The 17,474-nt window shown below is 46.9% G+C and overlaps 1 protein-coding gene across 13 annotated transcripts in view; it reads right to left on the bottom strand.

The window, feature by feature from the left end:
- The window catches only part of ZNF532 (zinc finger protein 532), a 97,343-nt gene that overhangs the window by 21,765 nt on the left and 58,104 nt on the right, over window positions 1-17,474 (bottom strand). For 12 of the 13 annotated variants that reach the window (XM_045850397.1, XM_045850398.1, XM_045850402.1 and 9 more), the window contains 4 exons: window positions 15,572-15,753; window positions 11,109-11,285; window positions 5,323-5,485; window positions 1,013-1,294 (listed from right to left, as the gene is read on the bottom strand). In XM_045850397.1, the coding sequence (XP_045706353.1) occupies window positions 1,013-1,294; window positions 5,323-5,485; window positions 11,109-11,285; window positions 15,572-15,753 (804 nt within the window). The remainder of the gene's footprint in view (window positions 1-1,012; window positions 1,295-5,322; window positions 5,486-11,108; window positions 11,286-15,571; window positions 15,754-17,474) is intronic. The other variant, XM_045850407.1, reaches the window with a different exon arrangement.

Here is a 17,474-nt window from a genome sequence, read left to right as displayed (position 1 = left end):
AGTTTTTCTAATCACTTAATAGCACCTTAAAAAATAAAATTACTATAGAATTCTTAAGTTGTATGCCCAAATGTAATGCAGACTCTTCTCTGGATCCTGACCAGAACAAACCAACTTTGAGATAATCATAATAATATTAAAAAATTATCTTGCTCATTCATTAAGTCTAATAAGGAGCATTTAAAATTTTTCCTTATTAGTTGGAGATGTGTGCTTATTTTGAAAAGAGAAAGACCAGCCCTGGCTGGTATGGCTCAGTTGGTTCGGCATCGTCTGGCAAACCAAAAGGTTGAGGGTTTGGTCCCAGTCAGTGGCACATACAAGGGGCAACTGATCAATGTTTCTCTCTCACATCAATGTTTCTCTCTCTTTCTCCCGCCCCTCTCCTCTCTCTACACCCTCTCTCTCTTCCTCTCCCCCTAAAAGCAGTGAGAAAATGCCCTCAGGTGAGGATAAAAAAATCTTTAACAATATACATATTGCAACTCAGGTTTTTCAGTGGTTTTGCGTTCTAGAATTTCTCCTAGACACTTGTAAGGAGGAGGCCTCCTCTCCCCACTACCAAACTCAGGAAATAATCACGGAAGTCATAAAATGCTACTAGCAGTTTTCAAAACAACCACTTTCCTTCCCTCCTGCTTTCCCCCACATTTGTCACGGGGCTGAGCGGCAAGCTCCAGCGTTTTTTAACTGTGGGTCACCTCTGCTCTCAGTTTCCGCACGAGTGTGGTAATCACTCGCTGCCAGCCCCGGCTGTGAAACTGAAGGCAACGATTCGCCAAATCACACAGGAAGACGGGGAGGACTTGGACATTCCATTTTACAGCTAAAGAAACTGAGGCTCAGAGACACTGAGGGGTGTTTGAGGTTACTAATCACGGACAGAGCCAAGCCAGGAACCCAAATCCTGGAAGTCTGTCCACCCAGGAGGTCGGCCCAAGGTCGGCCTGTCCCATGAGCTTCCTTACACCAAGAGGGAGCAGGGCGTTGGGGGCCCGGCTCTCCCTCTTACCTTCCCGTGCTCCTTCCTCACGTGGGAAATGTAAACGTCTCTCTGCGTGAACAGGCGGTCACACTCCCAACACGTCCACCCGGGACTGGCCACCTTCTTGGGCTCCATCGATTTCTTCACGGGGGATGGAGACTTCTTTTCCAATTTGTCCTTCCCGTTCATGGACCTGGTGTCATCTTTGTTTTGATTTGCTGAGTTCTGAGTCGTAGGTTTAATGCTCAAAGGCAAGTTTATTCCCAGGTTTGGGGGCCCTTCAATGCTCTTCAGCGTCCCGTGCATGGACTGCGTCACAAAAACAAAAGAAATACCCATCACAAATCGCACAGCTAAAAGGGAGCACTTGGGGACTCTCTCAATGCACTGGGCAAACGTGATTTTGTATTCAGTCAGAAGCATTTAATCGATGAAGAAGAAAACCTAAGCAAAACATATGCTTAAAAAAGAGATAAAGAAGTATATGGTTTGTAGGTCAACTAAAATATTCAATTCTAGGTCCAAATTATTTTTGAAAACTTGTTTGTGGCGTGTTAAAACTGTTTAAAGACTTCTGTGCTGAATCCAGGTTATTCCTGACACTCCAGTGCGACACAGTGCGTCTTCTCTGTAACAGGCCGTCTCTGGGGAAAGCACCTCACTTTCTTCACGTATTGGCCAAAGTAAAGACCCTTAGCTACTTCACAAATACCTGGTACCAATATGCTAACAGCAAACCTTTCTCCCCATTGTCCCACTCCTGGGAGACTTGTAACAGTCTGAGGTTTGAAGGGGCTGTAAGTGTCATGTTCCTGCACCCTATCTGAATGCATTCCTTCGGGCAGACTGGTGAACTCTACACGTAAGAAGAGACTCAAAAAGCCTTTTCAAACTGCTTAGCTGTTTATTCTCATTAACCTCAGTGGTGACCTTCAAGTTAAAAATCTCAGGATTTCAAATTCCACAGGGGTAAAGTGAGTGCATGTGATTCTAAAGACCGGCTCACTCTGGTTTTTGTTTTGTTTGTGTTCTAGAAGCACGGAGTAAAAATAAACAAAAAACCAAGGAAGCACATCGCTCTGTGTCTCTGGATACAATTTATCTTTGGATAGGGCCTCCTTTTATTAGCGCTAGGCTGTCGCTAGCCCGGGTTCCTGAGCCGGCAGAAAGGCAGGAGGACACCTTGCTCGTTTCCTGAGTTAGCACCTGCAGGTCTCCGGGGCCCCCGGAGCGCTGGGTCAAGACCCGGCTCCACCTGCCTCCCTGACCGTCAGAGTGAGAGGCTGCCCCTTCCGCGTACTCTCCAGCCTACGTTCTCACATTCTCAGGGCAAAGCCTTCTCTCAACAGTACCGAGAAGGAGCCAAGCTTCTCCAATACTGTCTCACCCAGGAAGGGAAATGGGGCTTCTCGCATCATCTCAGGAGCACAGGTTACAGCTCCACCCGGTAAACAGGGCCCGAGCTGCACGTCCCATGCTCCTTTGCAAAGAGAAATCGGGTGAGATTTCTGACAGCGAAACTCTGGGCTCTGGCCTCCTTTCTGCCACGCAGGGCAGGGGCCTCTGGCTTTTTTCAAAACACAAGCCACATTTTTACATTGTTAACTATTTAAATCCCCCCTCAAATAAACCTAAACCCCAAATCTTCTAGTTAAGCTTTCGATAAGTTTCTGGGCAAATACGTTTTTACTAACTAAAAAGGTGAAGAGAGAAAAAGTAATCCTTTATAAATAGCTTATCGTGCCACAGAAATTACAGAAAAGCAGCAAAAAAAAAAAAATTCTGCAGTAACGAGAGAGCAACAGAATGTGTGCCAGAGAGAGAGTTTCTAACTTACGCTTTTTATGTTCACATTATACATAAAAATAAGATTGTTCACTTCAAAACAAATCTTCTGAATAACAGAAACACGATTTAATGCTCTCAGAGTGGATGTTCCTTCCCCTCGGTAACAGGAACTTGAGTGACCACCACGTGGAAGTTTGCTTTGCGTGTAAAAGCCTGCATGGAGGGCGGGGCCCACAGTGAGAACACCTGTCTTTGCGGGAGCTAAGCGATGACACGGGCAGGGCCAGAGTGACCGACAGAGACCTGCCTTAAAAGAAACGTGTCTGTGGAGAAACGCCGTTCCTGTGCTGCTTCATCCTCCTTCCTTCTTCTTCCTTCCTTCCTCCCTTCCTCTGACAAACCGAACAGCACAGGTACTGGGCAAACGTAAATACACTCACAAGAGGTAAGTACGTATCTTAGACATGACAGCAGGGTGCCCCTGACACTTGACCTTCATTCTGACCCATCTCAGTGACAGGCAGGATCGTGTTTGAAACGCACAGAACATACCTAAAATGAGACCGTGAGTCTGCACTGCCACTGGTTTCATATCAGGACCCACAGAAATTCGGATGAGAAAAACAACTCTTTCCTCCTTGCGGCCACAAGATTTTACCACGCCTCTTTGGTCTCTTATTTCTCGGGACCTTGTATTCCTCCAAGTTCACAATTAACACAAGGAAGACCCTAACCGCTGGAAGGTGGAGGACCCACTTCCAGATAGAAAGAGGAGTTCCAGAATGCAATTAATTGCCTTACTTAAAACCCTCTCGAGCCATGGCTGGCGTAGCTCAGTGGATTGAGCGCGGGCTGAGAACCAAGGTGTCACAGGTTTGATTCCCAGTCAGGGCACATGCCTGGGTTGCAGGCCATGACCCCCAGCAACTGCACATTGATGTTTCTCTCTCTCTGTCTCTCTCCCCTCCCTCTCTAAAAATAAATAAAAATAAAATCTTAAAAAAAAAAAACCCCTCTCGAGGAGTGACTTTTCTTCTTGATTCCCCCGCCCCATATAAATACATTAAAATATTTGGGTCTAATTCCAATGTCCCTACATTTTTATTAGCGGTTTTTAATTTTTCCTGATCATTCATTAACTGAATATTTACTGTCAAGATAGTTTTATAATTTTGGCAGAAACCTTTAGACGATCTTAAGAGGACTGCATCTGACTTAAAGTGGCACCGGTGTGGCACTAGGAGCGTCACAGCGCCACCACCTTTGTCTGGCCTCTACTGTGCAGACCCCGAGGCACCAGACACGGCCCTTGCAACAGGCGATTACGCCATGGGAGCTCGCATCCACCCAACGCAGGAAATCCCAAGGATTAGCAGTCCATTCACTTCACTAAGATGAGAACAGGCTGCTTCGGACTTGCTTTGCTCTTTCAACCGACCTCTCAGTGTAATGCATTAAAACAGAGGGAAAACTCAGAGAAAGAGATTGACATCGCAACAATAGTGGGTCTGCCGTTTCTCTTTTTAAAAAGTCAAGTCACTTTCACCCCTTGCAAGCTAATGGATCTTCTCTCCTAATCACGGGGGAATAAAACTGCTTAGCCTAGCACAGGGGACAGCTAAGAGGCTAGGACTAAGCTCAGCCCTCAGGGAGCGTAAAGGGCTGGAAAGAGATTTCAGTGTCCCCTTTGGGGGCTGGAGAGTCGGGTCATCCAAACTGGACATTTACTCCTTTCATTAACTGAACACCCCCCAGGGGCCAGGCACTGTGCCGTATGCTGGACCTGTCCTAGTCAGTGTGCACGCTGATTAAAGAGAAAAAAAAAAAAACACAGAAAGGTCCAGGACATCTATTCCAGTGCAAACGGAACTGCTCCATCTCAAGGGAAACACCTTCATTTTTCTAAGTACTCCGATATGTATACAAATTAGACAATTTGTCAGAGTCTCTATTTCTAAACCCTACACAACCCCAAGTTTCAAAAAAAGTCAACTTCAGCCCAGACCGGTGTGGCTCAGTGGATTGAGGGTCATCCCAAAAAATGACAGGTCGCTGGTTCCATGCCGGTCAGGGCACATGCCTGGGCTGCGGGCCAGGTCCCTAGTCGGGGGGCGTGTGAGAGGCAATTGATCGATCTTTCTCTCACACATCCATGTTTCTCTCCCTTTCTCCCTCCCTTCCCTCTCTCTAAAAATAAATAAATAAAATGGTTTTTTTTAAAAGTAGTAGATGTCACGGTCACCATTTTCACCTGCAGAAGAAAAGAACCCTAATACCTTCATTCCGCTTTTAAAATCAGCACATGGGTGTGTCGCTGCGTGTTGGCTGTGCCTAGTATCCACATCAGGACTCGGGAATAAAAGGCATCCCTCAGTCAGGTACCCAGATGACAGCACCCAGCTGTGTACCCTGCTCCCTACCCACGACCAGCATCCTTCCCCTCCCTCCACAGCCCCCCATGCTCCATCGGACCTGCTGCTCGGCCGTGACTCGCGACCGATGAAGGGGGGGCTAGGATTCACGGAAAAGACAGAGAGAGGCGCACACACCTTGATGTGGTCCATCATGAGTTGCTTCTGTGCATACAAAAGAGAACAGTCTGGGCACTTGAAAACAGACACCTTCTGGTTTTCGATGTGTTGGTCAAAGTGGCGATACAACAGGGTTTGCAGGGTAAATACGGTGTCGCACATGGAACACTTATAGATTATTCTAAAACAGAGAAGTGCATGGACACGTCAGTCAGACCCCGAGGCTCCCACGAAAGGCACTCGCATCTCAGGAATTCAGGACGCAGCAGCAGTGAGCGCGCACACACACGCACACACGCAGGCATGCAGGCACGCACACACACGGTAAGGAGAACAAAATGGTTTTGCTTTGAAACAAACTTCTGAAGGCATCACTCAAGGGCAGATGCTTCTTAACATTTCGGGTAAAGATTCAGGCATATCTGCTTGGATGTCTATACTGAGGACCATTTTATGACTTAGAGATAAACAAGTGACACGTTTTTATAAAGGCTTTACTTGTTACTTTAACACTCAGCAAAGCGCCCTGGACGCTTTCTTTTTTAGTTTTTTTTGTTGTTGTTGCTGTTGCTCCTGTTTTTTAAGATCAGACGGGGAACATGGCTCCACAGTGGTACCCTAACCTGAGAAACGCTTTGATGAATGAACTCGTAAGCAGGCCTGCTCCACCCCCGGAACTGCACAAGCTCTCACTTGTTGCAAATTTTCTTTTAGGCTTGGTAGCAATTTCACACTTGAAAGTCAACATGCGGTTCTTAACACAGAAAGCCCCACGGACAAGAGAAATCCACACTTCAACACCTGAATGCCCGCTGCACTTACACTGGCTTAAAACGCTCACCGTGCACAACAAACCATTTCCGTCCCTAATGCACTACCTGCGCCAAGCAGCCCTAAGCTACTTCTGCAGATTCAACCTGCAGAACACCATCCGTTCCGTCCATCCACAACCTCCCACAGACGCTCAGGCCAGGGTCGTTTGGAGCAGTGAATGTCCCTAGACTCCTGGTGGCAACCTTCGCCCCCCGAGAATCACAGGCCCCTTGTGAACACATCTGCCCACACAGCAGGTCACCCCTTCTTCAACCGTCCCAGGTCGACCTGGTCCTTAGGGGAGGCCCTAGAAGACCTGTGTCTCCTTTGAAGAGTGATGAGAATCGGCACAAAGCATCCTAGGGAGCAGCTCGGGAAAATGTCAGAGAAGCAGTGACAGAAGATGAAAGTCAGGGACGCAAAAGGCGACACACACTGAGGTCCCACCTGGTACTTCAGCTGCGAAGCTCAGGAAAGGACTGCCTCTCGCAGCCACTTTCTTACCCCTTGGGGTCTTTTCAAGAGAGCAGTTCTCGGGTTCCTTCGAACCTCATTTTGTCTTTTTCTGTCCAGCAATGACTAATGTAACTATTTTCTTTTCTCCCCCAGAAGATTTATCAATTTAATCGGACCGAGTGACACATGTTTTTACAAGGTCCCGATGTGTTATTTCAGCACAGAGCACAAGCACCCTTGGCAGGGGCGGGGACCAGTGTTTAGGTCACACCGCCGTCTGGTTAGACAGGCTGGCACACTCCCGTGTCCTCACGAGCCTCACGAGGTGCAACAAAGACGTTCGTTCCCTCGCCGTGGGACACAGCTTCGCTTTTTAAACAGCCCAGCGACATAAGTAGTTAAACAGCAGCAACCGTGTGAAAAATTTAATTACGTTGCAGGTATATCCCACAGACGTGGAAAGACTTTAATGAAAATTAAAATGACAGGACACCAGACAGTATGTAGGACATGGCCACATTTTTTAAAGGAGCGCAGGTACCTGTCATCACTGCAGGGTGATAATCTACGGATCCGCTTTATGGCTTTGCTTGTCTAGGTTTCCTGTTTTTTTTCTATAATTAGCATAGAGCAATAAGGGGGAAAAAAACAGCCTGAAGAAAAGAAGTAAGATTTACTAGGTAGGCTAAGAACTTTCTCAGGATTCTATTCTTACTTTTTCAGAAATAACTATTTATTTCATGAAAAGACACAGCACGGTTCCCTTTATTCCTGCTACATTCCTTTGGAGTGGGGTTTTGTTTGGTCCGATTTGTCGCCTTCTAGAACGTAACAGCAAAGAAAAGTGTAGAACAGCAGAGCATGCATGTACTCGGGCATCCTTCGGAGGAACAGGGTGCTGCTGCAGTATCCGAGTTCTGCCCCACAAACGGCTCAGACTATAAAGGGGAAATGGGGGTGCTGAGTGCACTAGAGGTCGAAGGTTAGTGACGGCAGCATGACAAGGACAGGCAGGCACAGCGTGTCCCCAGTGGGAAGCGATGGGAAGATTCGAGGGCCACCCTCCCAATGGCAGGCTGGTGTCCCCGGCAGGACGGCCAGAGACCGGAAGGGGAGAGACCGAGCAGGTGCTCCAGGTGGAAGAGCACCGACCAGACAGGACACTTCAACGTAAAACGGGCTCCTGGGTAGGATTTTGGACCAGAACTTTCCAAACGGACCACCAACGGAGAAATGTCCGAGGGCTCTATGAACTAACTGGACCGGAACATGACCGATCCCGGCTCGTGCCCAGGACGGCGAGCGTCCTCACGGGGGCGCGGCAGAAAGCCCCGGTGCCCCAGGGCGCCCCACTGGGGGCAAGACAGCTGCTGACAACCGGGGGGTCTGGGCGAGGGGAGGCACGGGTGCTCCAGAGGGCTCTTCCCACGCTTCCATGGAACGGAAACGATCAAACCATAAAAGCTGGTGCTGAAGTTAAGGCAAGGCCCAGACGAAGGTCCCGGGACCCTCACAGACACAGGGACAGAAGAACATGAAGAGGGAACCAACACGACGGAGAAACCGCAGCAGCACGCCCGGCAGGGTGACACTGAGACCCAGGTGCAGAGTCTCACCGGGCGCAGCGTGGTGGGGAGGCGGTGAGACACTCGGTGTGCTGGGTTCCTGGGGGTGTGGGGACGGCAAACCTAAAACTGTGACTCGGTCCTAGACGTGACAGCATTTGATGAATGCAAGAGCAACTAGACCACAGCCAAGGGGGGAAGGAAGCAGAGTAGGCAGGAAGGGGAAAAAAAGAAAGAGAACGCTAGAACCCAACACCCACACTCGGCTCCAACTTGCAGCAACCAAAACTCTGCAGAAGAGAGCGCTACCCCTGAAACGGATGTGAAAACAAGCGGATAGAGGGTCCCTGGCTCTGCCATCACGGCCACGGAACTCCTGCATCACAAACTGAACCCAGCCAGGTGCAGAGCACTGTCCTGAGCACCCTGCAGTCCCCACGCCTCAGCCGCCACTTTGCAGAGGGACTGGAGAACAGGCTTGGGGGGGTGGAAACCATGGTAACCCCGCAGTCGTGGTTCAAACTCCGCTTCAGCCAGCTCCCAAGACCTCGACCGTGCCGCTACTGTAATTTCACACATTTCACTCCTTAGGAACTTGGTTAAAAACTCTCTCTCTCTCATACAATTCTAAACTCCAGAGTTTTCATTTAGCCACTCAGATACATTTAGCGCTGGCAAGTGAAAGGCCCAAAGCAGCGAAAGAAACTGCTGTTCGTCCGACATCAAGGAAAATACAAAGCTGAACAGACACAAAACTGGATCGCCGTGGAAGCCTATAGTGGTCATTGAAAATGACCTCCGATCACCCAGAAAAGACTACAGCTGTTTGAAGTGTCCTCTTCCCCAGCAGGGGAGCGGGCCTGGCCTTACCCTGGACAACACGCACTGAAGCACTGGAACGACACCTGGCACCTGGTGACAGTGTATCAACGTTTGCTAAAATTCTGCTGTCATGCTTTTCAAACTGGAGGGGTGTGGGGGGGGGGGGGGTGCTGCAGGGCTTTATGGGAAGATTTTCAGGCTGCCCTGTGTTCTCTAAAGAAAATAGGGATGGGGGTTCCGTAGTTATCTTTAAAAATTAATGGAGATCATTTGCACAGTTTTGGCTCATTTGCATAAAACCACCTGTTACCCGAATACCGCCAGGAGATTTCGATGCCCGGAGTTCCACTGCTGTGGGGCTAACTGACTTGTTTTGGGCTAACATAAACAGGACAGAGATGGATTTAACGTCGAAAGGAGGCTTTGGGGTCACGTGCAGGCCCGCTGGCCCTCCAGCATGGCACGGGAAGGAGCGGGTACAGGAGCCTGAACAGGGGAGGGTGTCAGGGAAGCGTGTCCTGAAAGCACACTGCAGGACAGGCGTGACAATGACAGAGCCCCGGGAGCAACAGCCGGGCTGCGGGCGGGGCCTCCATCCCGCCAGGTGCTGGGCATCGGCCCGAGTCAACCCGGTAAAACTCAGTGTTCACTGGTTTGGGAGTTTTGTTGCATTTGCAAAGCCGTTTCAGTTTTAGAGTTGAAACATAGTCATCGATGCCCATCTTTAAGCTTGGCACGTATTAAAGAACCATGCAGAAAAAAACATGGTATAAAAAAAGTACTGGAATCAGGTTTTCCTATACATTTCTCGAAGTACTAAAATCATTGCTGCCCTGTGTTTCCAACTAACTACTGTTCCAGACTTTGTCGACACTCCGGAGAATCCACTTTTAAAATCTGAATAAAGAACCAAATCAAAAGTGTTTACTCACTGGAGGGAAATGACTACATTAGTGTCCAGAGGTCTTACTACCGTGAACACTGAAAATTAACTAAAATTCACTAGTGTCTGTCTTCAGAACCCACACGTCAAATTGTATACGGGTCCCCTACATTGTCATTTGTCTCATTTGAGCATCTACAGAAATCAGAGTGAAGATCCTATTCGAATAAAACCCCACTATCATAGTATTTAGTAAACAGAACATCTTCTCCCAAAAATGGGCAGTTATGGGCAAAAGCACCACAGATACGAGGCGGCCAAACTAGCCTCCCAGAATCATCAAATTCCACATTGCGGTAGATACAGAAAAAAGGCAGACGACCTGGGGCATCTCACCCGACCTGGGGCATCTCACCCGCGTCCTGCCTGCATCCCCTCGCGGGGGAGACACAGGGAGCTGTGGGAAGGAGCTGCTGTCACGGGGCCCCTCACGCTCTGCACGCAGGACTACGGGCGGGAGGGGCCTTTCAAACACGTCACCTGGTTTGATCCTCACGCAAACCCTGGGACGGGGGGGGGGGGGGCCGTGGATAAGAGACGGAGACAGGGTGAGTGGCAGCCCACGCCCACAGCCGGGGGGTGGGTGGGTGGGCGGTGGGACCGTGCCTCGGGCGCCCACGCGCCCTTCTCTGGGCTGAGCCGCCTCTGCTGCGGGCAGGCAGCCCGTCATCGCCGGCGGGAGCCCGCTTCATTAGGGAAGACACAAAAAAGCAAAAGTTGACGACAAGATGAAGAGCGAGGGTAAGGCAAAAATAAAATCCGCTTACTAATCAAGGACCTACACTGGCGATGAAATTAAATTCAGTAGCCAGCGCCGTAAGTTGACTTCATCTTACAAATGTCACTACGAAACGTGCACACTGTAAGAACCCACGGGAAAATGGAAGGATGACAGGTTTTTATCGTTTTCCTAGAACTTGTGAAAATCATCTTAAAAAAACAAAAAAACAAAACAAATAAATATTCACCTGCTTCCTAAAAACTGGCTGACAGGAGCATAAACACAGTAAGGGACGCTTTTGGACAAAGGTACCACCTGGGGAGGACGAAAGGTTCCGGGGGCTGTGAGCGGTGGAGCCTCATCGAGCGGCAGGGTCTGCCCGGTGGCGTCCTCGCTCCTGCCTTACACGGGACCCCACAGAACGCCGACCTCCCCGGAGGCACGCACACGGCAGCGGGGCGGCGGTCAGAGGCGCACGACTTACTTTGGCTCTCCTATCTTGATGCCCGGATGTTGTGTGTAGGCATGGGAGTGTGTGCTGGGGGCAGACTTAAACGCCATTGGACAAATAGGACACTTGTAGAAGACTTCACAGTGAGAACCTTGAATGTGAGACTTCAGGGCGGCCACATCAGAGTACACAACATTGCAATGTACACATCTGTTAGGGAGATAAACACAGAGTCGTTAGCACGAGACCATTCAACATGGGTAACTTAACTGCGTAAAAACTGGGTAAAACGAACACATTGTAATAGCCCCTCGGGGTTGCTAATAGCTTCCTGGAGGCAGGTTTCATTTTTTTCCCTAAGGAGAACAGACCAAAATATTTTTTACGTAGGTAAGAAGGAAGATCATGAAGAAGAAACATAAACCTCAAATGGCCTGCCTTTTGGGCATCTTTAAAGTGTCTAGGATTGGATGTCCAGACTCCAGACGGTGGCGAGACCAATGCATCATGGGGGCCATTGTCAAGGCCACGAACACAGCAAGACTGGATGACTCCTGGCTTTGGAGAAGACTCTCCCATGTGCCAAATTCGGACACTAGGACCCTGTGTTCCCTCCCCACCCCCCTACCCAAATAGCATTTCCAAGAGAAGAGAGCTTCGCTACCGAATCCTGCACGCCACCAACAGAGGGGCACAGAGGAACAAGTGGACATCGGTTCTCAAGCCAAGGTCCTGCTTCCTGGCACACACTGGTGTGGCCACTGGTGTGGCTGATGCACCTGTCGGCTCTGGGGGCCCATCAGGTAGGCAAGGTCAACCACCTAGACTGTCTGTCCCCTGAAGTATGAACTGAAGTCCACTCCAATTTGTTGGAGAAATGGCATGAAGAATAAACTTCTGACAAATCAACATCTCTAAATAAATCACCGGTCCCGCTAAGCTCCTTCATTCCTCGTTCAAATCCAGCCTTACAGAAACAAACTCCAAAATTCGGAGATCCATTTCCCCCCAACCTCGTCGTTAACACTCAAGGGCTGTCAGCAACGCTTAAGCGTGTGTGTGACCCTCGGAGGACCCAGCTGACCTTCTCGGCTTACGCCTGGCCTTGTGAACAGGAACAGTGATTGAGGAGAGGACTGCGGACCGGGCCGCCTTGTAGGAGGCAGTGCTCAGCGACCTCTGGATTAATCTAAGGTCCTTCTATTCTTAGATCCCCCTTCTGAATTCATGGAGACGCGCCCAGAGTCTCAGGGGACTGGCAGGCTCAGAATGACACGTGTTCTACAAAGCATGCCACGTGAGGCTTCGCAAGCATTTTATAAAAATCGTTACTAGTGCATTAGCATTTTAAATGACTGAAAGCACAAGGGTCAGCAGAGTACACACTAAGATCACTCACTAAAAACAGGACAAGAATTAAGAAAAGCTCCCCCCGCCCCATCCTATCTCCTTCTGTTTTAGGCAAGGAAGACACCCAAGCACACGGGAGTTATCTTGGGTTAACCTGAGTCTGTACTCTCTCGAACGGGTTATTATTGACCTTCTCTGGGCTGGTTGCTCATGTGTAAAATGAGATTTTTTTTTTTTAGTTCTTCCCAACCCTGGAAGCCTGCGATTCCTATGAAAGAAAAAGATTACATAAAACAAAAATAGATGGGTTACTAATGAAACAGAAGGATCCTCATGAGTCATCAACAAAAGATTTTCCCCATCAAGGCTAGAAGGGGAGCACTCAGAGGGCACAAGACCAAGGAAGGGCCGAAAGGAACAAAGCACTCATTCTCTGAAGTCGCCTGGAGGGAGGGAAGGAGTTAATCCTAAAGGAAATAAACTGGACATTAAAGAATCTACAGCTAATGAAGGAGGCAGCTGAAGGTTTGGTCCAATAAGCATCATGGAGGCCAAAAGAAAACCCTCTTTAATGTAAGGAAAGAAAGAAGGGAATTTAGAAAGAACTAAGGAAAGAGAAAGTTGTAAAATACCTGCTTAAAGTAGAAAGAACTTTCAAGGGCAACAAGAGACTGATGGTGCATGTACATAAGACAGAAAGAAGTCGGAGTTTGAAGGGGTCACACAGTATCCTAATGCTACTAAAAATCAGTCTATTCCTATTTAATACACCCGAGACCCTTTATGTTCTGGGTATCAATCGTGTTTCTCTGTAACGTAAAAAATGTTTACAGTACAGAATCCTGGAATTCCCCTTTCTAGATTCAGAGCCAATAGCTCAAGAACCAGGAAAATTCAGAGAAATATTTGACTTTTACCAAATCAACCAGAAGCTAGAAGTGACCCCCTCCTCAATATGTGGGAGATGCAATTAGATCAAGGAGAGAGAAACTGAGGCACACTGAATCAAAAAGAGCAAAAGTAAAATATGCAAGCCGTTAGACTCTTCTGCCTAAAAAAAAAATTAGCAAAAAAAGGGGGAAATATACAACATAAAGGGGCTGCTAAGCCCCAGCCAAACATTAGACTGGATAGTTATTTAAGACAGCAGGAAAAAAACTACGGTCAAATTATTTTCTATCATCTAAAAAAGGTAAACATGAACTTAACTTCAGAATATACAGACACGTAATATTTTTACATCTAGGAAAAAAAAATCTATACTAAACACAAAAAGTTTAGGTAAAATTCAAGGCCCCAAATTTAAGCAACTCTGTGAACTGGCAAAAAAAGGAAAAAAGAAGAAATAGCAGCAAGGGTCCCCAGAGCTTTTGTTTCAATTTGGGAAAGATACCAGGACTGGCTCAAATTATAGACTCTTAATTCCTGTAGTCGTTCCAAACTAAGTTTACTTTCAATGTATTAGGAAAATAAACTTAGCACCTGAAGAACGTTTGGCATCTGTTACCAGAAGAGCGCCCAGAAAATGCCGTAGGACGGCTTTCCGTCAGTATTAAACTAAGATTCCAGTAATGAGAGCTTCTAATCGTGGGATAAGAACCACAGCGACACTGCGTACAGCTTCCGGGGAGGCGAGGGCACCTCTGGTGTGCACCTGCCCCTCCAAGCTCCCAGCAGGCATGCGGTGTGACTATCCTGTTCTACTCCCCGACATCCCAGCAGAGACGGAGGCAAGCACCCCCCCGATGCACAGACAGGGCACCATGGCGCTAGGGGGAACACGTGAAGTGCCACAACACTGGTAGCGGGACTGGTACCCAGAACTCTGGTTTCTTAACTTCCAAACCCAAGGTCTACTAGGATAGATCCCAATCCATTAAACATCAGAGCATCACAGGCCTGGAGACATGAGATGAGAATATGAAAAAAGTTTCAGTGTTAGAAAACGGGCAGAGCCACCTAGGATCTGGTGATGCATTCCCCTCAATGTAACCGAAATACAACTGTCGAATCATACCCACTAGACTTTCCTTTAATAAAACATCGTAACTGTATATTACAGCTTAAAAAAAATCACTGTGTATAAAGTCTACCATGAAAGATGCTAGGCAACGAAACACTTAAGTTTAAGATAAACACAATACAGCCCTGGCTGGCGTAGCTCAGTGGATTGAGCGCAGGCTTCGAACCAAAGTGTCACAGGTTCGATTCCCAGTCAGGGTACATGCCTGGGTTACAGCCATGACCCCCAGCAACCGCACATTGATGTTTCTCTCTCTCTCTCTCTCTTTTTCTCCCTCCCTTCCCTCTCTAGAAGTGAATGAATAAAATCTTTAAAAAAAAAAGATAAAGACAATACAGTAATACCTCTATTAACAAAGACACAGTGTACCGATGACAGGTTTTCTTGGTGGGCCCTTCACTGGGTCAAAATAGAAAAGGCACAGGAATGCATTTCAGAAGGTCACAGAGTGGAGAGTCAAGTTCAAGCACATCATCAACCGCTATTAGCTAAACTAACATTAGACTTGTCAGATGTTGTAAAAGACGCATCTGAGCATCTTTGGGGACGGGAAAAGGGGTCACAGTCAAGGTGCGTGAGGAGAGGGAGGAGCCTGGGCAGAGGCAATGAAGAAGAAGGAATAGAGGAAGGATACTTGGGGTGGAAGGCTCTTCCACAAGGAGCAGTGTTAGGAAAGAACATTCACTCAATCCCTTATCGCTCCAAAATAAAAGTTAGGAACCGCTGCACCCTTTCTGGTTTAGGTGAGAAGGATCCAGAGGCCCAGACATGCGTGGTGTTCTTGCAGGGATTAAAATGCAGAGGAAGACAATAAAAGTATGCAAGAAGGGGTGCAGAAAGAAGAGGCCTGAACAGTCGATCTGAGCCAAACCTCGCCACATGCACACTTTTGCCTGGAAGGAGGGGCTCCATTTACCCTCAGGTTCGTGTGGATCAGAGGGCCAAGACCCCGTGAAAGGATTCAAACAGATCACCTCCACCACAAACGAGCTCAGTTCCCAGAGGATGTTAATCGAGGTATCACTGTGCGACCCGGACCACCAGATGCACAGACCCCTCCAGATGCTGGGCGGTTATTAAGCGAACGAGCTTTATTGGCACGTTAAGCGAACGATATACTGACCGAAAACCAACTCTCCGCGTGTAGTGCAGACAGTTCTTGGTGACGTGGGTCTGGAAGTGCACCGACCTGCAGATGGCCCCGCACTCGGGGCAGGTGTAGGGAGATTTGTGCTGATGGATTCTCTGGTGGGATGCATAGCTGCACTGGTTGGGAAGCAGCATCTGGCAGATAGTGCAAGTCTTCTAGACAAACCAAAGGGGGAGACAGGGTTGGTCCTACGAAGTACTTTCTAACACGCAAAGAAGCTTGGTTAAACCTCAAAATTATTTATTACACAGCCGTCATTTCAAATATGGCGATAATTGATTGTAAGCCCAAGGAAAAAGCAAAATTGAAAGTTACATGTTCAGCGGAAAATCCCTTCCCCTGTAAAATAAAAATAATGCATACTAAGTAGTACGGGCTCATCCCAAGGTATGAAGAGAACGCTGGCTTTAGGTAGAGTTCCAATTTTGTTACCTTTGTTAAATGTAAGGAAGCGGAATCAGACAGGTATCCTTGCAAATTATGCAAGCAAATCGACATCCACGTTCAAGTACAAGTTTATGGGGGTCTATGCTGATGGTAGTCACATTCCCACAACTCAAAAAAATTTCTTCGAAATAATAAAAAATGCATTGGAGTCTAATCCAATTTCTACGTTTTTTTAAGTCCCTTCAGTTGTTCGAAATCGGAGAGAAAGCAAAGCAAAAGAATGACCACAGCACCAGTTGTTCTGTTTTGCACATTCACTGACCTTTAAATGGATGAACTGGACCTTACCTGATGCGTAATTAAAGCCAAGGAAGTCAAGTTCAGGTACATAAATTTAAATAGTAAATTGAAACCTTATATAAAGCTTAAAATCTAGTCATATATAAAAATAAAATTAGGACGGACTCCTCTTTGGAAAAGGCCCTACATTATCAACCAACCAGGAAAAACTGAAGCACACTGTTTTCATCCCTTAGATGAAAGCACTGAATGTGGCATATTTTTAAAACTTAAAGTAAATATAAATGGAGGACTTACCGCTTCCATTCCAAAAATAAATCTAACATAGCACAAGTAAAATGTGTTTGAATACTACTTGGATATTCATGCAATAAGTGTCTACTATCTTCTAAAATGTACAATTTGCATTAAAGTCTGTTTTTTCAAAAGCCTCAAAATATAGACTCTAAGATTTAAAATGATCTTTTATGTTGATGACAGAATTATGACATTTTAAAAAGATTTTTTCTTTTAGCTTTTGAATTAAACCCAAAAACTAAGGTTTAAACTTCTGAGCGACTCAGACTAAGAAAAATCAGAAACTCACTTGGAAATTCTTTTGGTTTTCTCCTGAAAGAACTAAAATACAAATTTTATCCCACAAAATGTTTATTATAATCACAGAATAAGAACAGTACAGGCAGCTTTGATGAGGTTAGCATCATTAAAAAAATAGCATTCCTTTTCTAGTAACAATATTCCAAAGGTTAAAACAAGCCACAACAAAGAAAACCAATCAACAGATTCGTTAATTAATCGTAAGACCTTGCTGGCATCTACCTTATCACAGGTAATCATTTGTTTCTCTGAACTAAAGTCTTCTACTTACACAGTTATTAATCCCAGGCAGTGAATTATAATAACTGAATTTCCACAAGCACCATAGAATGTCTTGCACTCACTTAGGAGTAAAATCAATATATTCTATACTAAAGTGAAGACAAATTTTATTTATATAGATAGTGACCCCATTCCACCATAAGCCAAGTGATGAACTAAGCACTCCAAATAAATACATTTAAATACAACATCTCATTTCATTCTCATCATATCTCTGAAGCAGAGAATATTATGTGCATTTTACAGATGAGGAAATCAGGTGTGGAGACGTGAGGACACGCCCCCCCACCCCACAGGTGGTGGCGTTAAG

This window comes from Phyllostomus hastatus, unplaced genomic scaffold (assembly GCF_019186645.2).
Source record: "Phyllostomus hastatus isolate PE091 unplaced genomic scaffold, TTU_PhHast_1.1 phas_contig_80, whole genome shotgun sequence".
Lineage (NCBI taxonomy): Eukaryota > Metazoa > Chordata > Mammalia > Chiroptera > Phyllostomidae > Phyllostomus > Phyllostomus hastatus.
This window is presented reverse-complemented; position numbering and strand designations above follow the sequence as displayed.